Here is a 25,868-nt window from a genome sequence, read left to right on the forward strand (position 1 = left end):
AAAATTCAATGATATATTATGGACAAATAATAAAAAAACTTTCTTAAAATCAGATTTGAAAATAGCCCCTGGTTACAATCCACATCTTTCTAACATTTTTTTTAGATCCATCACACGTATATACAGTCTTTACAACAATCGGCATAATTGAGAATGTGATACTTGGGTGAAGGGGCATAATCCTTAGGGCTTTAATACGTAATTACAGGCTTGGGATCGGTATTATAATCGTCCAACATCGGTTGGCCTTCGATTTTTGTGTTGTATTTTTCTATAATTTTATCTCATTTATTCCGACAATATTTTCCCTATTTATTTTTCAATCGTATTTTGGTCACGCTATATCACTTCCTTCACTTAAAAAAAAAAAATAATAATAATAATAGAAATACGTGTAGGTATCTATACATTATTATAATCTTCCTATCAAATAAAACTAGTTTGTAAGATAGACGTCGCTCATAGGCCATAACCCCTAGTCTTATTACTGGCATAATATCTATGTACATATTATAGATACATTACATCAACTATATGTTTTTTAGTGTTTTTACTCAAACCATCGTTTTTTATGAATATTAATGAATAATTTAATATTCCAAATCAATAATAATAAAAAAAATCCAAACTATTCACAGTTCTATAATTATGTTTTAAATACCTGTTTTAATTATTTAAGAATTTAACACTTACCGTAGGTATAAGTATTAATCATCGAGTCATTCACGTAACTTTTAAACGCATTATAAATACATAAACAATTACATTTGGTAATTTTACGTTTTTCGATAAATCTTTACCTGTCTTATGTTAATCTTTTTTTTTACGTAATTACACTTCAGCACTTATAGTCACAGCAAATATTTATAATAGGTAGGTGTGTTTTTATTTCACGAATGGGGGTTTTCTATATAGGTATTTTAATAACGGTCAAACTTCAATTAAATAATCAGTTATTATGTCCCAAATATCAAACTTTGGATTCAGTAGAAAATAAGAATTAGGTATACTGTATTTATGATTATAACAGGATAGATTCTTTTACGAAGGTTAAAAATGACGTGTGATAACTTGGAGGTATTTATTTTGACTTTTCAATTTCAATAAGACTGCCAAGCAGACAATAGCTACGTTAAAGGTGATTTTGGAAGTTATGATTATTATATATAGTGTCAATTACTGGATCTCTATGGGTAGTGAAAATAGCTTTGTTATCTACGTATTCTACTATGATGTGTTAGAAGTAGTTAGTTGGTCAATTAAAAAAAAAATAATAGAATCAAGAATAGTTTATTTCTCTTTAGATCTTGGGCGAGGAACTCCAGCAAAAATCTGAGATGGTAAAAAAATGTCATACACACGATGACGTATGTAGCAAAATTCAGATTTTCCAAATAGAACTTCAGGAATAAATAATACTTATATACCATATTATCAGTCTTGTAAAAAATACTTTTGAAAAAGTACTAATACTAGTATTCAAATAAAATAGTGTTTAAAATACTTTTAAAATACTATTTTAAAAATGTACTTTACGAATACTCAGCACTATAAGTATTTGAATACAAGTATTTTCTGTATAATTGTATACTGTATTACATACATGTTTTATGTATACTGTATATCAGTACCTATAGGTATACCTATATTGTGTTACTATATACTTACCATAGATTTTAACAATTTGAAAAAAAATAACATGTCCGACTATTTCAACGGAAACAATATTATTTTTATCGATGTCAAATTTTTGTCAAAAATAATTAATAAAACGAACCATATGGTATTTAAGTACAAGTATTTATATTATGTAAAAAATTCTTTTAAAAACCATTCAGAATACTTAAAAAATACTTTAAAAGTATTGTATTTAGAATACTAAAAATACTTCTAAAAGTATTTTAATACAAGTATTCAAATACGTGTATTCGAATACTTTACAAGACTGCATATTATGTAAAATATATTTTTTAATTTGAAAACACAACTAACAGGCTACAGCATGCCAAATGTGGTCAAATTCATATTTTATCATACGTTTGATAAGGTTATTCACAGAGTTTTGAGTAGAGGGAAATCTAGTGGTACATATTATAACTAGACAAAAATTAGCTGCATCTGCATCGACTGCATCGTATAGCATAATGAGTTAAAATTTCGATAATTTATAATTATTATTAATAATAGTTAAATAGTTAATAGTTAAAACTTATAAATTGTAATACATAATAATATAATAAATAAATACGTTCATAAACTAAAACTATAAATTACAATTGATAAAACTTTCTTTTCTTATCGAATAATTTTTAAATAAATCGAGAATTTAACGATTTTTCATTGTTATATTTATAGGTTAAATTCGAATATATGGTACCTATTAATGCATTATACTAATTCGTTGTTAGGCATCTATTTTAAATGTAAACAACATCACGGTTATCCGAAAATTATAATTTACTACAATATTATATGTAATAATTAATAATAAAATGCCATTCATGTTGGTTTTCATACTTATTATGTTCTTTATTGTTTTTGTAGAAAATGATGTCATTTTAACGGTAAATAATAAAAGTTTAAATTGTATTATTTATATTGTATATTCTTAAATTATATTATCAGGACATCATTACATTCTCAGGATTCTGGTGTTATCCCCTGGAAGGAAGGGGATTTTGCCATAATATTTTGTAAGTCTACTTAATCATATTGAAAAAAATGTAATAAAATATTATTATATAATATATTGTTTATTGATATCAAGAAAGACATATGTTTATGTAAGGAGTAATTTTTATCAATGCAATTATTATTTTATTAACTGTACTTAATTTATATGAGTTATTATAAAGTGCAGCAATTTTTAAGGATTTTAATTGTTGAATTGTATTATAAATATTTAAGATTTTAATAAAGTACATGATATGTACGTATATTATATATAATAATTGTTTTTATTAGTATTGAACATATTTGTCATCAGCAGCAAATATATATTTTATGAACGTCAAACCTGGTACTTTAGGTATTATGTACAATATAAAATACATACATAATATATATTATATAATATTGTAATCAATTGATTTAATATACTGCAGTATACACACACCAGCTGATATAGCGGTATGCCAATATCATTATATCATTATCTCACACTTGGCGGTGCCCTTTAATCATAATAGTTTAATATCTCGTATCGCAAGTAGTGGATTCGTACTTATATTATATATAAAAGACGACGAAGCAAACACTCCACCACTTGCATAATATCATCCACACACCACACACCACACCACGTACCTACACATTTTCGGAAACTCGACTACCCGCGTCTTTATTCGGCCGCCCGACGACAGCGCTCGTTCGCTCACAGTAGTCATTAATATATACTATAATTTTGTACACGTTATACGTACCTATATATATATATGATTATGAAATTATTATTTGAAATATTTTTTATAATAATAATACTACTACTTATATATAATATATATAGTGTGGTTTTGATTGAAGTTTCCGGTCGACTCGGCAGTGGTGGTGGTCCAATGCTGTGTTCATTGTTACAAACGCGCGCCGCTAAATGCGAAATATTCTCTGTAGTCGTTTTGTATTTACGTATGTATATTATATATACAATATTTACATTAATTGTATACATTTTTGAATCATTTTTGTTTTCATACACACACGTGCGTGCATGTATATAGGTATATATATGTACTGCGACCACGCTTATATATTATATATATATATTTTTTTTGGCCAGAGTAGGTACATATCATCGTATTATTGTATATATGAGGGGGTTCGCGTGATCAACTGCATTACGGACGCGTGTTCATTTTCGCATGTTGTCAACATAAACAATGCACTGTTTAAACCATACACATTATACGTATAATGCACACAGCGTTCACCCAGTCTCGTTTCAGTCACATAATAGTAACAACGGCGTATACATTCTTTTTGTCCGTCGGTGGGATGTGTGTGTGTTATATGTATATATACATATGTGTATACATAATATTGTAAAGGGTGTGTGAGTGTGTGTATAACACTTGGTTTTTTTTTTAATTTATCGTTTCCCCTAGAATTATCAGATGTGATACGCGTATACCTCTGCGAATACCTGTTTGTTTCCATCACAGCTATGAACTTGCGTTAATCCCGCGTTGCTTACCGTTGAATGAAAACTGTAATTAATATCAAAATTTGTTTCACCATACATTTCCGTACGTAGGTATATAATCGCAACGAATACCAAAAAAAAAAAATGTTAATACTATAAGTACCTATATTTCAATATTATGTCAAAAAGACACTTTCAGATGATAAAATAATGTTTTGCACTTATATTAAATTAAAAACTTAAAAATATTTTTTGTCTCTTAACAATTGTCTATTATATTCTATAATCATTTCATTATACATTGCGCAGACATAACATTGAAAAATTTCGGCTACCGCCCTGTAACTGTGATGGCAGATATGATAAAATGCTGTGAACATATCGACGCGACTGATATTGATTGTGACGTACGTATTCAAATATTTAATTAGCACACAGTGTCACACTCATAACTCATACTCATACCTATTAATTATTATAGTCGTAGCCAATATATTTTTAAATAAGGGTGAGGAGATTTTATATATTATAATGATTTTATGAACACAAAAGTAATAATAAATGTGTGTAACCCATATGAGCATATATGATTTATAGGTATATATATGTATACCTAACCTATATCTTTCATATTATTGTTTTATTTTAATCATCTTTTCATGAAAAAAAAATACGTAGGTACACTGCTGTAATCTATAATTTGCTTTACTTATAAATTATAATCTAAAATTCTAAAATGAATTATTTAATAATCATTTTAATTTTAAAAATTGTAGGTCATGTATTTTAAAGCTATTTTAATTTTGTTTAATTTTAAAGAGTAAAGATTTTAGTATAAAATATATAATGTGTTATTAGATGTACCTATTAATTGTCGGACAACGATATTACCTCGCGCTCGTATCTATGAGCTAGGTATAACATATACTATATATAACTATATAAGATATAACTGTGTATTGATAAAACATTAAAAGATAATAGAATAAAAACATTATTTTTCAATACATATAGCAACAATTATAATGAAATAATAGAAAGTTATGGAACAAGAATATTAAAAAAAAAAATATTTAGTTTGAAACAATATAGGTAATCATACAGACATATATTAGTAATTACTAATTAGTATAGAAATATAATTTTAACAATTGTATTGAAATACATAATAATTGATGATTATCGATTTTTATGGTAAAAATGATTTATAAATATTTTTCTTAATATATGACAAACATACCCACATTTCAGCCAAACAATTTAAATACAATCATTTACAATTAAATGTAATTTGGTACATTACAATTAAATAACTTAAATATAATATCTCTTACAAGTTGTAGGTACCTATCTATTTTGCTTTATTTTACCTACCTATATTTGTAAATTTTGGTATTACAGTGAAATCCTTTATAAAATTCCAGCATCTTCAACTGATTGGAAGCAGCTTAGATTTGGCAGCACAACATTCTAAAAATATAACACTTCCGTACCTGAATATTGTAAGTAATTTAAACTATGGCGTACGTATAACCATTTACATTATACATTTTATAATATAAAAAGTTATGGTCATATTATTATTATATGGACCTACCTATATATACATATTATAATATAATATATGTAGCATTGGTGAAACTAGAGATAAAATGTGATGCCAAAATTATTTAACGCTTAAAGAGATATTGTTTAGGTAGTAAAAATATGTATAATCTATCTGCAGTAATCTGATTTTGGTTTTTGGTGGAATACTAAAAAAAAAAGACCGTATTATAGCTATATAAAACTTTCACTGAATGTTTTTGAATAGGTACCATCATTTTTTAAAAATATTTTTACTCGTGTTGAGCTATTTATAGACATATTATACATTTTTAGATCTCCAACTTTTATTAAAATAAACTCTTACAAATTATCTGAATCATTGTTATATTAGTATATTCAAACCCGTATCAACTAAATTAAAGACTTTAATTTAAAGTGAACATATAGTTTAAACATTTTTTTAATTTAGGTGCTAGTTTCTTGATAGAGTTACATATATTATTATATTACATATATACGATACATATATATTTTTTTTTCATTATTAGCTATTAGTATAAAACTATGATAGCTCAACATTTTAATTTAATATTTATTCGTATACTTTTATGTTATGATATAATAAGATGCTTCTAAAATTAAATAATATGACTAATTATTATATTAGTCCAATTTATAAAGAATCAAAAGTATTTTGTTATTTTGATCAATGTATAATGTCGTATAGAAGTTAAAAGTAATTTATTGTTGCATCACATCATTTAAATTATTATTAAATATAATATAATATTATGTATTTGAATAGAATCCTTTAGGAACTTACAAATGCATATAAATCTATCAGGTGTTATTATATAATTAAATGTATATTTGTGTTATTAAAAAATAAATAACAATACCTAACTATAATTTAGTCACTGCAGCACTGAATAATAAAATATCAACACACTATTATTAAAATATACAATATGATTTTTATTCATAAAATTTCATTTTAAAATACAATTTTTTAACATGGCTTATTATGTTTGCGTATTTAATCTATAGGTGTAATACAATTAGATTCATCAAAGATTTCTTTTCTTAATTTGTTATTATGCATTTTTCCGTGTGCGGTAACTTTTAATGGCATTTTTCAATCGCACGCTATTATACCTAAAATATTAATTATTGTATTACATACAAAACTCATTTCGCTCTGGTCCAGCGGTCTATACGGTCCTGTCCATTTCGTCCTTAACGCGACGTGAAAACTGGAAAACAGCTATAGAGTTTATTGGGCGTGACCTTTCACCATCCAATGAAACCGCAGCAACCGGTTGTATTGTTTCCTCGGGTGCATTGTGTATGCGTTATGATGACGATGATAATAACGACTGTGGCGATGATCTTGATGACTACAATGACGATGATAATAACAATATCGACGTCGGGACTACATAACCTAACCCGGTTATGTAGTAATTGACGTGAAGCAATTATTTGACGGCCGCCATGTTAATAATTTATATTGAATAGGAAAAATAATAAGAAAAAAAGTGTAGGTAATAATGAAAGAACCGGACGTACTCCTTTATATATATTATATTATACATACATATACATACATACATACATACATACATACATACATACATACATGTTATTTACACATATATACACATAAATAGCACACATAGTACATACATATACATACCTACAGTTAATCGATGTGGGAAAATAACTAACCTCTGCATCTACCGCAGTCGTGTAGGTAACCTACCTATATATATATATATATATATATATATGATATAATATTTAATAGAGACTACGCATATTACAAAAGTTTCAAACGGAAATCCAAAATTAATTCATTGTAATTTTCGTATACGTAAAACAATAATACACGAGATTTTGCCTTAAAGTAAAAACAAAACTACTATCACGAATTCCGATGGTGAGAAAATGTTTTCATCCGTTAACAACAAATAGAATGTACCCATATAAAAATATAGGTATAATATATTAATAGTTATTATAGGTACACATGTATCGTTTTTTTTTTTTTTTTGTATAACAGACGACATTATTTTGTATAACAATATTATTCACATCATGATATATCCTCACTACATTATAATTTATAATGCATCACCAAGTCCATAATATTATTCCATAGCATTATAATATTTTTTATTAAAATCACATGTAGTTTACGAAGGAGAAAAATTAAAATAAACGATTTTTTAACAATAAATGGCTGAAAACAAAACATAAAGCCAAATCATTTAAATAACCACATAAAAAACTCTTTTGTTAGATTTTAATTGTTTTGATTGTTTTAATATTAATTTGTCGTCAACTTAGTGTAATTATATAATATATAGGTATACCTAGCTTAAAGTGTAATTTTTGTTATGATTAGGATAACCAAATATGATTTTAATTCTTTTTTTTTTCTTTCATTAACAAAAAGAGTATTTACAATCTATAATATTTATATACAATACAACAATAAGTAAATTTGATAGCTAAGATACGAGTAGGTACCTACAACAAACACAACATGAAATGGCGTGAAGATAGAATGAAGCTATTAATATCAGGAAAGATATCTATCTTAAATGGAAGATAATTTTACAAATTATTAATGTTAATAGATTAATATATTAATGAATAATATTTTCAAATCCCCCATTGACCGCATATTTTATAAACCTAAATCATAGACCTTTTATCCTTAGAACATAAAGTTAAATAACTCAAAAACTACTAATTATAATTTTTATTTCTGAAAGCCAAACATACCACAGTCCACAATATATCCGATTAAGCCACAACCTCCCTGAATAACTAGCAGAAATACTAAGCAATTACCTTCAATCTATATAGCCAATATCATCCAGTTCATTACAGCCGCCAACATTCAAACCGAAATTTGATCAACACTTATAGATTTAGTAACTACACAATTGTTTAATTAATTATTTTCGCTTTAAGTCCAATAATGGCCCATGTTGCCGAGGGTACCACATACGTGAGTGTACCTACCTTATCATCCGCTAAATAATTTAGAATAAAAAATTTGGGGTTCGCACTTAAAAAACAAAATTTGTATCGCCATAGGCCACTCAACTTTAAATGGTACAAAAAAATCTTAAGAATTTGAAAATATGATTTTTTAGTATATTTAAAGATTAAAAAAATCAAATTGTAAATAACTTCATTATTAAAGAAAAAGGGAGTGACCATGCTTGATGGTGAATCATCACCCTGTATATAATAAAATATAATGAAAAATATATAATATATATCCATATATTTAATATGTAGGTATTGTAGATATGTGTTTCTGTGTAGGTATAGGTATATTCTGGTAGGAATGAGAATCTAGTTAGAGAATCCGGGAGTGGAAAGTAAAATTGTCTACAGTAGTTTTCAAAAACGTAAGGATAAAACACTAAAAGATTAAGGTAAACCATGGGTTATTGATATGCAAACTTAGTTTTTAACAAAATCGATTAAATTTTTTCCCTCAGAAATTAATAACCGTAGAAAAGAAAAGAAATAGAAATATTTACCAAATGATCATGATAAGAAAATTGTTTATAAACGATAAAATCTTCATCAAAGTTATTTATTTTTTCAATTGTTATTGGCAAATAATTTTTTGCTTGATCATAAAACATGAAAATATTTTTTCAAGCATTTAAAGTTATCAAAATTCATCAAAGCCTTAGCAACTTGCTAATTATTTTATATTTCAAAGTAAAAGGTTTAATTTTTGAGATAATAAGGATTAGAAACTTAAAACAATAGGTTTTCATAAGCATTTTATACTGTAACCAAAAAATCTAAAAATATATATATGCAGTTTTTTTAATAGATATTTTAAGTTTAAATATAATCGTATTCAGGTTTTTCAAAATATTGAATTAAGAAAATTAAGGAACTCCCCATCTTGTGTTTCTAATCATACCTTTCACACAGACCTGAAAATCAAAACTGTAAAAGAAGAAGTATATAGTCACTTATTATAAAAGATTCCATAATCAGCTTGCAACTCATCCCAATCTTTTAATTAAAAATTTTTCAGCAAATGTATCCCGAATTTAAAACGGTTTAAAACGTGTATAGAGCTAACTTAATATTAAAATATTTAAAAAAAAAAACAAATAAATAAATTGATTTATTATGTATATATCAATTAATTTATAACTTCAATTTATAAATGTTATCACTGGGTGACTGCTTTTATCGAGCTTGTTCATGTATTTTATTTATCTCAGCTAATACTCTCATTGTACTCATGAAGTAGAGATTGTGTATATAATAATAAAGGGAAAAAAATAAATATGATTTTTAAATAAAAAATAATAACGATTTTAGTTATTTTGTTGTAATTTAAAAATAATATTACTCGTGGGTACTTGAAACTTTTAAAATATATTATCATGTATAATATTCCTCACTATGGCATTTTCAAATGCAATTTTTTTGGAAAAATTAGTTTAACATACTGCGTATTATAAACAGTTAAATAAATTACTATAATATCAATTAACAATAATATCATCTTAGTATTTAATATTTAGTAATAATATATAGGCTGACAGACCGTCTTCTCACTGAATCGTTTTTCGAATACAATAACTTTATATCATTGAATTCGAAATAAACCATACTGAATTGGTTAACAGCTAATGTATAGCAGAGCAGCACCTACTACCTAAAACCAGTACTCACTAACCCATTTTTTTTTTAAATAATTGGGAAAAACTTATATAAAACAGTGGAAAAATGTAAATAATTATGTCACACGTTTTCAACAAAACCTATTTTGTTTTTTGAATAAATAGAGAGAAAAGAGAAAATAATACAATATACAGTGGAGTAGCACATACCTGTTTATATTATTTTTTAATAATATTATCTATGGTTAAATTGAATATTATTTTTCATTTAACATATTATATTATATACTTATATTACCCTTATTATATACACTGTATAATTATATTGCTAATTTGTATATGATCACAAAAATTACTACTACATTATTAATTTTTAAAAACAAACAAAAAGCTTTGTTTTATTAAGCTAAAATAAGCTACAAATTGCAACAATATAATATAGTTATATCATGCATATAATTATAGATATACCAACTAAATATTATACTGTTTATTTAATTTGATATTTGCATTAGTAGTCAAGTTGAAATTATAAAAGGTATAGTTATAAAATAAAAATGTTTAAATTAAACTTATCTAATATCTCCCCCAGTCATTTTATATGTATACCTAGGTATATTTATGACACACTCCAATGGTTAATGCCTTATTTTTATTGTAGTTTATAACGTTACCATTGGCAACTATGGTAAAAAAACCTCCTGGGAATTTCCTTCCATATTGCTGCTGTAATATGTAAAAACCAGCTTGGTGTAAGTGTGTAGCTACGCAGTTAGGTATTATGTTTATAAGCTTACCTGACATTATACTTGAAATTTTTCGAAATTAAATTATTTAACATTAGTATAAATATATTTTTTTAGAATTTTATTATCTACTTGTTACTTTAGATCAGTGATGAGCCAAATTTGATCCATGACAGCATTCGATGTATGCAGGCATATTGTTTTAGGTTGTGGAATAAATTAAAATTATACGAAAAATGAAAAGAAAAAAGTATTTGCTTTTTTGACACCGTATATTTTTATTTTTTGGCCCTATTTTTTTAAAAATTTTAATTGATCAGCTTGTTATCCGTTGTTGAAACAGTTGTAGTATCTACCTACATTTTATGTATATTAAGCTATTATAGCATTGAGAATTTGAAATAGATGGTGAGAAGAGTATTCGTGGTTTAACAAATTGGTTGGCATTTTTACTGTTTAAATTAATTAATGATTTGAGTTATAGAATGCTATTTCATCTGTAAATCTATTTGCACTGTCAAGTGATTTTTCCTGAAGCCGAATCGTGTGCGGAATATTATATTTTTTAGCCTAATTATGTCAAGGTCAATTGGCAGTTATGCATATCGGTTGCGCTGAGAAATGATTGAAAATTAATTTTAAATTATAATTTTTACTAATAAGATCTAATATTTTTGGTTTTAAAATTAATATCATCTTATTTATTTCGTGTTAGTTGAATTTTACTTATGAATTCAGCAAACTTGCAAACTGATCAATGTGTCTGACGAAATACATTTCTTTTCTTTAATAATTGTATCTTTTTCGACAGTATTCATACAATCGTCAAGGTGAATGTGACATTCGTGTCAATATAATATCTAACAGTCATGAAAATGTGGAATCTACAGCCATTCAAAAGATTTATTTTGATACATCAGTAACACAAGGTATTTTATAGTTGGCTATGAGATAACCTAAATGTATACTTGTTACTTGTAGACTATATAGGTACAGTTATTTAGTACGAATATATAAAATATAGGTGCTTAAACATTAATTATAAATTAAAATTTGGTTTAAGGTAGATATTTAAGTATTTAACTTTATAAATATTCTTAATCAGAAGTATTATTAAAAATAAGTATATAGTATATATAGTACATAGTATACATATTATATACATATAGGTATATAGTAAATGTATACCTACTTATACGTAAATTATGTATTAATTTATGTATAACATAATATTGAGCATAAATTATAATCATAAGATACAAATTTACAAATTTATATAAAAGGTTGATAATCTCGTATTTGGTGTTTTAATGTTTTGATCACGTTAGGTGTACCTATAGGTACTGTATTTTTATCAATAATTTATGTAAATGTATTTAGTTATTTAATATTGGTGTTTATTATTCCATTGAAATAATTCATGTGCATTTTAACAATACCGTCCTATAAATTAAATTAAATTACATAATTTTTAAATATGGTATTACCAACCGATTAATGTGCATTATTTCTAAAATTGAATCATAATATAAGACATCATACAAAACATTTTCCAAAACGCTGTACGCACCTAATACAACGTTATAAAATATGTGCTATGTAGGTATATAGAATATTTAAAATAATGTAATAGATTTTTTTTTTTGTAAAGGACAAAAAAAATTAATGAATATTATACCTGTTAAATTATACTGGTAATAACAGTCTAAGAATTTATAAAATTTGCATATATTTTTTAATAATTATTACATGTGTGATATGCCTACATACATATTCCATATGACACTATATTACCTACCGCTTAGAAATTTCTAAACCATATACATACATGTAACGTTTTAGTTTTTAACCACAGACTTCTATACTATCTAGATAAGATACTCTTATAATATTGACATTGTTGTCAGTGAAGCCCGCACGGAGATGACCGCCATTTTGCTGGTTGGCAAAACATTGGTTGGCATACACAAAATGTATAAGAAATAAAATAAAATTATAAATTTTTTTATAGGTGAAATATAACAATAATGACAAAATGACCTATATAAAATAATTTTGTTTTGTTACAAACAACAAGTCTAGAAATAATAAAATACAATACAACATTAATTAATTTTTACCATAAATACATATTTAATATTTCATACTATTTGCCAACCAAGAAAATGGCGGAACCCGGCTTCAACTTATGTCTGGAGTTACTTATCTAGTTTATATAGAAGTCTGTGTTTTTAACTATAAAAATGTACGTGATACAAACTGTGATAATGTTCATGACAGGGGATTTAATTTAAACAGAAACACATTTTTCCCCTCTAGCTAATTCAACTTTTTTTAAATTAAACTATAAAATGGATTTCAACTATACCTACCTATAATTATTGTTGTATATATACGGTTATTTTGTAAATTGTAATACGCAGGTGATTGACGTCTTGAAATACATACTGTATCCAATTTAATCGACAAATATCAATAATAATAATAAGGTTGCATTGGTTATACACTGTTGCATTATACTAGGTATACATAGTAAAATCTATAGACATATAGAATTAAGTTTACAGACGTTGAGTCTGAAGTTTTCCCTATTCGTAGAATAATTACATTTGTCACTCAGTTATTGTGATCACGCGATCTGTTGAATTTCATTATAAGCTGTATTCAATCAAATTTAATAACCCAACTCATTGACGATACTGATAAGTAGCATATAATATATAATAAGCGTTTTAAAATATAAAAAATAAAGTGATATAATATTGTAAAGTGTATATAAACCAAACAATAACAAATAGTGTATATTAGGCATCTAAGTAAATTATTATTTTTTTCAATAACAAAATAAATGAATGATTAAAGTTAATGTGGTATCATTTTTTATATTTATAATTTATTAACTTAATCTAATAATATATCATTGGTATAAATTTAAAATGAACTAATATTATATTAAATAATGTAGGTCTACATGATAATTTAAAATGCAAATTTCCTGATGAGGACTATTTAGATTATTGTAATCTTGTAAATTGTCATATGAAATATTCTGGATATCGAGGATTTTTTAGAACAGCAAATCATAAATGTGAAAAAATTCCAGAATGCCTTTCGAAGAATAACAGTAATCAAGTAAATAAATTATTTACTATTTAATTTAAGACAATTAATTTTCAAGATAGGTCCCTATATTTTATTTTACAGAATTTTTATTTGTGTTATTCTTGTATTATATAATAGATATACTTATAAAAATATATATTTACATCATACATAAGGATGGCTTAACTCTGATCGTTATTTTTTTTCATTTTGTTTTCCATACCCAGTATACCGCATATAAGTTATATGTAGTTTTGTTTTTAAAGTTGATTTTGAATTTGTATTATGACTTCTGGCATTTGAATATTTTACTTTTGGGGTGGTTGAATAAATAGCATGCAGGTTAAAATATCATATTTTCAGTATAAAGAATTTAATAAAAAAAATAAATAAAAAAATGTATATTGGAACCTATAGTTTTTCAATATGAGTTAAAGGTTTTTGGCTACTAATGCATGATGCTTATTATTTACTCATTATTATCGAACTTATTAGCATAGACATAATTAAGGGGGCTTGAGAAAGTATATAATATTAGTATATGGTATTTTTATTATTTATTTGCGTCCCTGTGTCACATAATTTATAAAATATGGTGATAATGATTAATGAATTATTATAACGATGATCAGACACTGATCGCTGCGCTTGCCGACCGCTTAAAAGGAACTTTTGCTAAAAACAAAATCAGATTTTATATTATTTTATTATACTATATTATCTCCTTCAATCTTGATAGTATTCGAGTCAACGTTGTTATTATTATTACACATAATATGTTATTATTTTAGTGATATTTGAGTATTATTTTACATCTACAGCTTATATAAATCACTACACTTTTGTAATATAATATATAAATATGTAGATACTTTGGTAGTAGCAACTATACTTAGTATTTGAGTACCTATATCTGTTCATCAGACAAATATGTTTCATTAAATTGATTTAAAATGATAAATATAAAACTAATTTAAGAACCATGTACCTATATTATAGGCCTATATCTGGTCAAACAACCAATGTGTAGATCTAAATCATACCATAACAAATAAAGATATTCAAGAAGTATTGTATAGGATAAATAACAACAAGAGTGATGAACAATTCCAAACATTCGATGAAATTCATCCTAACCAAGTATAGGTTTCATTAAAATAACTGATAATTAAAACATTAAATTACGATTATGACTTAATATTTAAAATTCAATTGAGCTAGATAACTTCTAATATATTTTAGAAAATCCGTTGTCATAATGGATATTTGAACAATCATACTGATTTTTGCGAATGCGATCTTGGATGGGAAAATGAAAATAATTTGAATTGGGATGATTTTATACCGTCAACTATACCATTACAAATGTGTACGGTTCGTGAGAAAATTTCTAGAAATCGCATGCAGAGTTTAATACATACAACAATACCAGAAAACTGTACATTTGTGGAACTTGTATCCTTCAATAATATGTAATTTATAATTATTTTTATATGTATGTATTTTTCATGTATACATATAAAATATGTATAATTATAGCAAATATCAAAACAAATTGTTGCCCCCTAAATATTAATATACCTTTTCACTTTACAAATCATTAAAGATAAATACAAAACACAGGAGTAAAGAAGAGAATAAGTGTATTGAGATACGTTCTAAAACGCCAAAAATAAACTTTTAAATCATTATTTTTGAAAATTATACTTGATTATATTAGTAGAATATATAAAATGATTTTCAAAATGATTTTATTGAAAGTTAAAAAAAAAAAATAATAATTGCCTGATCATCAATAAAATATAAATTTGAACAATGATTGGCTTAAAGCTTATTTTATAAATACATTTCTTATAAATATGTTATATACCTACAAAATATACTTATATAATATCTTTTATTAAAATCAAAATCTATTTGGATATACTTATTACAATATGTATCTAACTAATTACTATTAAGACTTAATAATAAGTGTAATTAATATCTGCTGTAATTATTTAAAACTTATGTATGTCCAAAATTCTATGATTAAATTTTTTCACCACAAATACCAATTCTTTTAAAAATAATTTCCTAAATTTAATTTCAGATTGTTTCATTGTTCATTAGTTGTGTGATTATAATAAATATTATGCTGCTTCTATAAATATAATGTCTTTTAAAATATTTATTCTTTAACTTTTACCGTTTCGGAGCCAAAAGAAACCAAAGTTTGAAATTTTGAATATTCAACAATATTTTTATTTTCTTACAGGACATTTTTAATGTTTATTACTATAACACGTGTTACGTGTATTACAATTCTTTTTTGATATCAAATAACATGTTACGTGATTCGTCTACAACCATCAATATATTATAAAAATTATTCGTTATAGTTTAATTAACATCTAAGTAGTAAATATTGTCAACTCTCAACTGCATCTGCATGTGATTCATTTCTTGTTAAAATTTGTAATTGACATTTATGTTGCCTCAGTGTTATTATTTTATTAACAATAACAAATCTATATCAATTTTAAATAAAAAAATACCTCAATACTATTATGAAGTGAATATATTGAAGACGCGGTTTATTATATTTTTTACTTTGATCCAATAAATATATTTAAAAACACCGCCAATAATAGGTTTGCTTGTAATAATACCTTGGAATTGAGTGTAACAATGAAATACAGACGTTTTTGATCACGGAATAATAATAATAATAATAATATATATGTAACGTATCCCTTGAAAGAGCGACTTCAACTGCAATATACCCATACGTAATGTAAGGAACAACTCTTCAAAAACCTGACAGCCTGCCATTAGAGTTATTGATCCTATACAAATTTTTTGACCCACCGATTACCCAAGGCATCATTGAGAAACCAATTTAAACGTAATTCCTATATTATATTATAGGTACTCGACATCGACATGGCGCCAATGTCTTATAATATACATTTAAGTAAAACTGGTAGATTGTAAAATATAAAATAAAAATTATACTTTTATTCTAAATATACCTTATACCTTCAATATAATATCGTATTCCCGGAGTTGATTCTAAGTGTATAGTAGATAAGTATTTTAGAAATATTATGATGTGTTCATCAGCAATTTTTAAATAATTAAATAAATGTGTTGCAAATACTATAAATATGTTTGATTACGCTTTGTATAACAATAATTATTTGGATAATTAATAATTATATTTATATATCTATATTAATTTTCTATATCATAATATTATACACTATTGCATTTACGTTTACGTGAAACTATATAAGGGGTTTATCACTATGTCTGACATCTGTCCTCGTTCTTCACCCACCTTCCAAGTTATATTTTATATATTATGTATTATTGTATTATGTGTCTATATAATATATATTTATAACCTCGCCACGATATGTCCTGCGAACTTCAAAAGTTATATAAATAGTTATACAGCTTATAGACAAGAGTATATTATACATAAGTAGAGAAATACCTAAACATGACAGAAATTAATTATTCATCTCTTGAAATATGACCTAGTAAAACCTTAAAACTACAACTGAAAATACATTATTTATAAATCTTAGATTTTTAATAAACATGAAAACAAAATTTTTGATTTAGATATAGGTAATATGTATTATATTATAATACATAGTAAATAACAAATTATTATAAAATAATAATTCTACAAAATCATATATATATATATATATATATATATTTATTTTATTAATTTAAAAACAATGATTGACGGGGGCTAACCATATAGCTAAACTTATAAATATATATTTATATTATATCTACGGGACTAACACGTGAAGATACTTTGTCAGAACCTGCTCTATATATTATATATTAATGTAAACTATATTATTAAACATATTTTCATAACCTATAGGTTATATTGGTATAGCCGTTCTACAGAAAATTAAATTAAATTCTGTAAAAGCATAATAATATAATGTCTGCACATTATATTAGCTATATCGATTTTCTGTGCATTACAGCTAACCTGCAGTAAAATCTTATTCCATTATACCAACTGCTATAAATTACATTTCTTTTAAAAATATACCTAATAACTTTTTTCTCAAAAAGTAATAATGTGTATAGACATTTTTTTTGCATAATTTAAAGTGGTCTTATGACAGGATACAGTTTAATTTTAAATTGCTAATCAAAATATCTTTCAGAGAATTTCAATATAATATGTAGATTGTAGGTATCTTTAAAAAAAAATTAATTTCGAAAGAATATAGTAGCCAGTTGTAGATAGCTAATTGGTTTTTCTAGTTACAACAGTAGACTATAGATACCTATAGGCAATATTTTAAAGTTGAGATGAGTGGTGGATTAAAATTTAATTCATTGATTAATAACTAGAGAATGATAACGATATAACGATTTTCTAATCAATTAAAATGTGCGTTTGGTTTGTAAAATCTAAAACACTATTTATACGTATTCTGATCTTTTAAAATTTACAGTGCCAATAATATAATAGGTCGTTGTTAAATTTATTGACAGAAATATTTTGAGAGCACAATAGCAGTTAAAACAATTTACCCATCCGCCGATTTCATTATTTTTTTTACTTAAAAAATATATTCTTGTTGCACTCTACTCAATTGCGCACATAGATATTCAATTTATTCAATTATACTAATTTATTAACCACTGTAGTTCGCGGAAATTAATTATTATTATAGAGACTAAAGTGTATATTATAAATGTATAAATTTCCCTGTGACACCATTAATTTACAGCCACTCCCCTCGAGACCACATTCAATTGCAGTACCTACATGCTAATCATGTTAATATTTGGGCACTACTGGATTGACTATAGGATACTATTGACTACCCTACTGGCTTAAAAAAAAAATCAAACACCACCAATTCCACTAAGATTAACCTTATAATATTCGAATGATATATATATATATATATATATATATATGTATGTATATATTTGAAAGTTGAAACGAAAAACCATCGTTGCCGCACTTATCAATGGCTGAGGCTGATACCACGTATATTGGTCACAAAAATAAAAATAAGATTTGAAACATTAATTAACTCGTAGCTGTAATATTGCACCTACCAAACGTCCCCAAACGGTCGAAAAATATCAAACCACATAATTCTCTGCTCGAAGTAATGTTATGATTTGGTGAGTATAAAAGACAAAAATATTTTGAATATGGACCATTATAAATATAGTGTAATATTAATTTATATTGTTAATATTACTTTGGTTTTTATCGGTGATGGGGCCCGCTGACGCCTTAGTTGCGCGTGGGCCTTTTGGCTCATTTTGGCTTGAAGAGTTAACAGAGTTTCTATAGGAACCGACACAATTTCAAACGATACGTCGATGTTGCCGTGACTCCGTGAGCACCCACGCCGGTCTCTGGTGTAAGCATAGGCGGAACTAGACATTTTAACTAGACTGGGCCACTCTCGAGAGTCGAGAGTCATTTTGCACTTAGAATACTCAAAGGAAATAAGAGTGGAGAGCGATAGGGAATATTAATGTTTTTTATTACAATATAAATGTATAACATGAGTATTTATTGATGTTATTTAAAACTAAATTATATCACTTATAATATAAACTTAAATAGTTAAATTTTAAATGTAAAATACAGATAGTAAATATATTTAAATTGCTATCTTAAAATTAAGACTTATAATGCTAAACGACGTTCATATGGGACCATTCTTTTAAATTCTTTGATCACATCATTAATGTCGACATTTTTGGCCATGGTTTGTTCAATATATGGAAGCATTAAATTTTCCAATCGTCCTTGAGTCATTGTCATCCGTAACTTAGTTTTAATATGCGTTAGCTTCGAAAAAGCTCTTTCACACGAAGCACTTGTGACTGGTATGACGGAGAAACCTTTTAATACTTTTCTATGCTGAAAAAAAAATGGTCTCAATACCATTTTCTCGTAACCATTTTAACCAAAATGCACAGTCTTTATTAGTAAGAATATCATCTTTGTTTCGTGCCTTCAAAAGATGTATTTCACTTACAAATTCATCCTTTGATAAATCAAAATGATTTGTCAATAAATTAATGTCATCTTTGTTCAGTTCAAATTTCAACATTTTCCCCACTCCAGTAATGATTGAAGTGCTTTCTTGACTGAAACGTTCGTCAATTCCTTGTACTAACGAATCAATCAATGGATACATTGTAGTAACTCGGATTTCCTCTTTTTTGGTCTCAAATACAAACTGATTTTGCCAATTTTCATCTCTACGTGCAGGCAGTTTATCAGATCTTTTTGTTTTTTTTTTTAACGAATGGAGCATATTAGCAAGTTTTGGTTTATATTTAGTCCAATAAAGTTGCAGAGGTAAAAGGATGACCATACTAAAAAATACATTAATGTCACCAATTCACCATCTTTCTGTTTTCACCAAAAAATATATTAAATATTTTTGTATATTGTAACTTGTAAGCTTGCTATTGGTTTCCAATCTAAGGTGAATTATTTATTATTGTTTTCGCGTTATTCATTTTGAGTTTTTGTAAATTTGTAAATCCACGGGAAGTTCTGAACATGTCTAGCCGGATACTAAACGATGAATTAAACACAAATTTTTAATCATATAGAGTTGGTATTTTTAACGAGTAACGAAGTGCACGGGGATCAGCTAGTATATCATATTATATACACAAATAAAAGACACATATTTATCAATTATTTTAAAAAAAAATAAAAAATAAAAAATTGGGCAATTATTTATAAATTAGGTAGTAGGTAAATAAGGTCCATACATTTTGACATGAACTATCTTGAATATTAGATAAAGTATTTTGAAAATTATTTCTTTTGTAGGTAGATAGGTATATGATATATAATTATAATAGATACAAAGTAAGAATATGAAAGCAATTATTGAATTACATTTTCCATCAGAAAAGCTGACAATTATTAACTAATTCACTAGTGAATGTTGTAATCCTTGCGGTGATGTTTCAATAAAAAGCTCATCCCATGTAGTATAAATTAACAATATAATACCTTTAGGTATTTTAATTCTGATTTTTAGAATTTTTAAATATAGAGGTAAGAACTTAATAATCAATATCAAATTTTTTAATTCTTCTTGTGTTTGAAAATTACAGAGTTGTTCCATGGTGATATAAACTTCTGTTTTTCAAATGAAAACTCCTTTATTAATCATAATACTATTATTTTTTATGTATTTTGGTTTAAAATTGAAATAAGTAATTTCACAATTATTAAAAAGTTTATACTAAAAACTAAAGTCCTTAAAAATAGTTTTACATAAATATAAAATATATTGTTTAATATTTAATCTATAATTATTTATTAAATTCATTTTTAGAAATGATAAATGTAGATTAATACTTAATATTAAAAATTTTAAATTACCATAGAATTACCTATACATTATCAATTTATCATATACCTATTATCCTTGATAAACAAAGGAATATAACTAATAAACTACTGTTTGAATTTTGATTTTGAAAGATTGCTTAACATTTTATAATTAAGTATTACATAGTTTTAAATTAACAACATATTCTTTTTTCTAATTTAAAACTTATAGATATAACTATTTCAATAGTAAATTAACACAATATATTTTGTGATGTTTATTTTAATCTCAAACTCTTTAATTTAGACAAAAACAAATCTCAGCTTAAAATTAACTTAACAATAATTTGTTTTGTTTTCATTAATAATTTAAAATATAATTATTACATTAGCATAAAGGCCATAAAGCAAATTTTCAATAAAAATTGAAAGTAAAATCCAATAATGATATAATACTTTATATGTGAATATATGTCATGAAAAACATTTATTAAACGGCAAATTATATAATATAATAAAATGAGTATCATTATGAAAATCTAGCTTTGAACTCCTCAAGATTCAGTACTGGTCCAAATTCGTTTGAAGAATCCATTGAAATGAAATTATCCAAATTATGAACTTTATCTACAATGAGTAAAACACAACAATTTAAATATGTTTATTTTAAATTCAAAATAGTATATTCACATTATACATTAATACAATTATTTAACAAGGGTCCAGTGCAACAACTGGATAACTCCACTTTTTTTAGAAATTGACTTTTTGATTGAATAATAACAACGAAAAAATTCTTTATCTATGGGTGCAATAACAGTATATCTCTGATTACTATAAACGGAGATAATGCATAAAATGGAGTTATCCGTTTTTGTAATTCGGTGCAACAAACGGATTACTCTGGAGTTATCTGGTTGTTGAGCCCAGCTGGCCACACTGAAAATCATTATAATTATTTTAAACAAAAGGTAGATTTCAATAATTATTCAAACTAATAGTAATAGAATAATTTTGTTTTAATTAGATAAATATTTTGTTTTGTTCCAGAAAAGATGATGTTCATGTAAAATGATTTATAAATTAATATTCTGTATTTTTTTAAATATTTAAATGTAATACTAAGATTCACCTATTCAAGATGAATATTTGGGTTATTATTATTTATTATTAACTTTTAGGAAAGTACCTACTAAATATTTTATTTGTTTTTTTAAATTTGTTTGCTCTAAATAAGTTGTTATTATGAAACTTATATAAAAATTAAAAAATTAAAAACATAATATTTCCAAAAAAACAATTTTTTCCCCATGCTTACCCATCTGTTATTTTTATGAAAAACTATAATCTTCATATATAATCAAAGAAATCTTTGTAAAAATGTGTTTAAAAATAAACAGTTTTATCATGAAAAAAAAAAAATATATTTTTTAGTTTTGAAATTTAGCACTTTTCTGATCAAGAACCAGATAACTCCATGTTACGTTCAACTTTGAAAAATATTTTTGGTTACAAAATTTAAAACTAGGATTTTGATATTTAAATATAATTATTTATTGTTATGTCCTCAACTTCAATATACCGACAGATTAATCCTATCTTCAATGCAAAATTAAGGAAAGTGTTATATCTTCATCCTGAACATTTTTCCAAAATGGAGTTATCTGGTTGTTGCACCAGACCCTTCAATTATTACTACAATTTTTATTCCATAATTTATTTAATGACTACTAAATAGGTAAATAAAGTCAATAGGTCAAATATTAAGTTATTATCAATATTTAATATGTTCGCTTAGTCATTTAAATTTTAAAGCACTATGAATTGGTCAATATTAAAATTAAACAATTACATAATTTATTTTTACTCTGTTATCTTTAATTATATATTTTAAGTTGTACATAAAAACTACCATTGTGAAATAAAAGATTTAAAAATAAAAGTAAAATTTTAATCCATACAAGATCAAGCATAATTTTACAAATATGAACAGCAGTAAACGTGTTGAAGATTAGATGAAATTTATTTCATACTATCCATTGTATTAATTACTAATATAGATATTGTTTTTAACTGCTCATAATATAGAATGCGATTCATTTAATGTAAGATGCTTATAAGTTATAATGAATATGTTGCATAGATTACACCACATTCATAAATTAATAATCTTTAATCTTAATCCAAACAACGAATAGTGGTAAAAATGATTATTTTTATACCTTTATTTAAGATAGGTGGATATGGAGGTGGTGGTGACATCCAACGATCATGTTCTATCATGTGGTTTCTGTCAGATGAAAATTGAGCCACATATACTTCAGCATCAACAACTTTGAAATATCTAAACAGAATAACAATTGTAATTTATATAATGCTATTATTATAAAATTAAATATACCGTTTAGAATCGGTTTCTTTAAATTCCTCTCTAATAGCTTCCTTAGCATATTGTGAGAAAGGAACAGGGAATGGCAATCTAGTATCCATATCAAAAACCAGAGTTTTATCAAGATGCTGAACAATCAAAAACACGTGATAATCCTATTCATCCATTATTCAACAAAAAAAAAAAAAACATGTGTGATTTTTATTAGTAATAGCAAATAATTGATAGTTTATTCATTTTTATACCCAAAATACAAGCCCTTCATTATGGCTACAGTTTTGATTCCACAGGTGTACGCATTTATTATAGTTTGACACAAATATAACATAACATTTCATGTTTGGTGTGGATTTATTTACTTCTAGTATCAGCTTTGCTAATTGCCAAATATTTTCTTCGCTGCAAAAATAAAAATAACAAAAAGTTTAGTTTGTAAATTTAAGTTTAATGTACGGAACAGTGGTACTAATCAGTTCAGTTGAAATCAGTGCCGTAGCTAGATACATGTGTGCCCCAGTGCAAATTGGTGAAGATGCCCCATAATTTTCTTTTTTCTTTGTTTATATTTTAGGTCACATAATCAGATAATCGGTAAGGGCGTAAAGCCCTTTCAAGATCAAGTGCTCCGATGCATTGCACCGCCTGCACCAGTGGTTTCTACGGCACTGGTTGAAATTATCATTACAGTTATTATATGAACATTGGAGAGATATTTAAGAAGACATCTCTCATCCACATTAGTTGTTTCTGTTACAAAAGCACAAAACATGGAAAAATTGGATTTGGCAATTCATGTTTAGCTTTGTTATTATAGTGAATAGATTATCAAACCAAAATGTAAAATCCTTGGTCAACATTATTTTTTTATAAAATTTAAATTTTGAAGCGAGTTATGTGTATTGTATATTAAAATTTTAAATGCGCATAACTCGCTTAAAATTAAAATATTAAAAAAACATCTACCCGAAATCACAATGATGTAACTTTAATATTTAACAATAGTTCAATCGCCTCCAATATTAAAACTAACCAAGCTAAGTGTAAGTTATGTCGATACGCGCTTGTTGCGAGACAACAAAATATGGTGGATGAGAACTGAAACGTCCTCTTGCGGTAAAATATTGAAAAGTAATTCGAACGAATTTTTGGAATGAATTATTCGGATTATTGAGACATGCAAGTAGTCGGTTCGTTTTGTGCGTAAAAAACGGTATAAGGGAGTCTTCTATCGGCCATTACGAATAAAATATACACAACATGTATAGGGATGTCGGATATACATACCAGTAACATGCCGTGTACATGCAATCGGATTTCTGAGGGATTACCAAGCTCGAAGACTGTCCCGAACTCATTTCTCAGCCGTTCGCGACAGATCCTGTTGTCGATGTACAGTTTTCAAGTAGGATCGAAAGTAACGAAGACCTAAATATATTTTCTAATTTTCTAAGGATACAAAGGTGCAATTGCGCGTCGTCATCGCCATTGAACAGGGTTATCACCTGGTTAAAGTATTTCACCTCCATCAATGGTATAGTACCTTACATTTGGACCACGGTTGTAATCATTATAATCAAACATGGTTAACACGATACCACAATATTCCAATGAAAATATTCAAGTATTTCAGTACTTCAACGTTTGGTTTTTGATTTGGTGATTACTGATTATTAAATGAAAAATCTAGTTACTCCGTCTCGACCGTCTCTGTGTTGGCTATACTATGTAATCAATTGAATAGTTAAATCGTTTTCCATAAATAATAGTTCATTTGGAATGAATTATATACCAGAAAATAAATTCTGAACACGAATCGCACGATCTACATGGAACACAATGATAGTAGTGATTGATAGTACCGCGTTGAAAACATACGTTTGATCATGACAAAATATTCTTTGTCATGCATTTG

At 25.9% G+C, this 25,868-nt stretch overlaps 2 protein-coding genes across 4 annotated transcripts; one reads left to right on the forward strand and one right to left on the reverse strand.

The window, feature by feature from the left end:
* The first annotated feature begins 3,940 nt into the window (after positions 1 to 3,940).
* On the forward strand, positions 3,941 to 25,415 carry LOC149055829 (uncharacterized). Of its 3 annotated transcripts, XM_089225689.1 has the most exons (9): positions 3,941 to 4,044; positions 4,101 to 4,241; positions 4,448 to 4,545; positions 5,563 to 5,640; positions 11,920 to 12,037; positions 14,074 to 14,240; positions 15,210 to 15,350; positions 15,453 to 15,665; positions 16,303 to 16,359. In XM_089225689.1, the coding sequence occupies exons 2-9, from the start codon at positions 4,196 to 4,198 to the stop codon at positions 16,357 to 16,359; spliced, it is 918 nt and encodes a 305-aa protein (XP_089081815.1). In that variant the 5' UTR covers positions 3,941 to 4,044; positions 4,101 to 4,195. The 3 variants fall into 3 exon arrangements, 1 of the variants encoding a protein (XP_089081815.1); XR_016191400.1 differs by lacking the exons at positions 11,920 to 12,037; positions 14,074 to 14,240; positions 15,210 to 15,350; positions 15,453 to 15,665; positions 16,303 to 16,359 and adding an exon at positions 24,528 to 25,415 and having other exon boundaries at positions 3,947 to 4,245; positions 5,540 to 5,640; XR_016191401.1 differs by lacking the exons at positions 14,074 to 14,240; positions 15,210 to 15,350; positions 15,453 to 15,665; positions 16,303 to 16,359 and having other exon boundaries at positions 3,947 to 4,245; positions 5,540 to 5,640; positions 11,920 to 11,952.
* Positions 22,024 to 25,429, reverse strand: tun (N-terminal glutamine amidase tungus). The gene is made up of 5 exons (XM_015511761.2): positions 25,241 to 25,429; positions 24,202 to 24,355; positions 23,969 to 24,111; positions 23,790 to 23,911; positions 22,024 to 22,194 (listed from the first exon to the last, which is right to left on the reverse strand). The coding sequence occupies exons 1-5, from the start codon at positions 25,309 to 25,311 to the stop codon at positions 22,097 to 22,099; spliced, it is 588 nt and encodes a 195-aa protein (XP_015367247.1). The 5' UTR covers positions 25,312 to 25,429; the 3' UTR covers positions 22,024 to 22,096.
* Between the last annotated feature and the right edge of the window lie 439 nt (positions 25,430 to 25,868).

This window comes from Diuraphis noxia, unplaced genomic scaffold, assembly GCF_037042655.1.
Source record: "Diuraphis noxia isolate RWA-SAM2 unplaced genomic scaffold, SU_Dnox_SAM2 contig0004, whole genome shotgun sequence".
NCBI lineage: Eukaryota > Metazoa > Arthropoda > Insecta > Hemiptera > Aphididae > Diuraphis > Diuraphis noxia.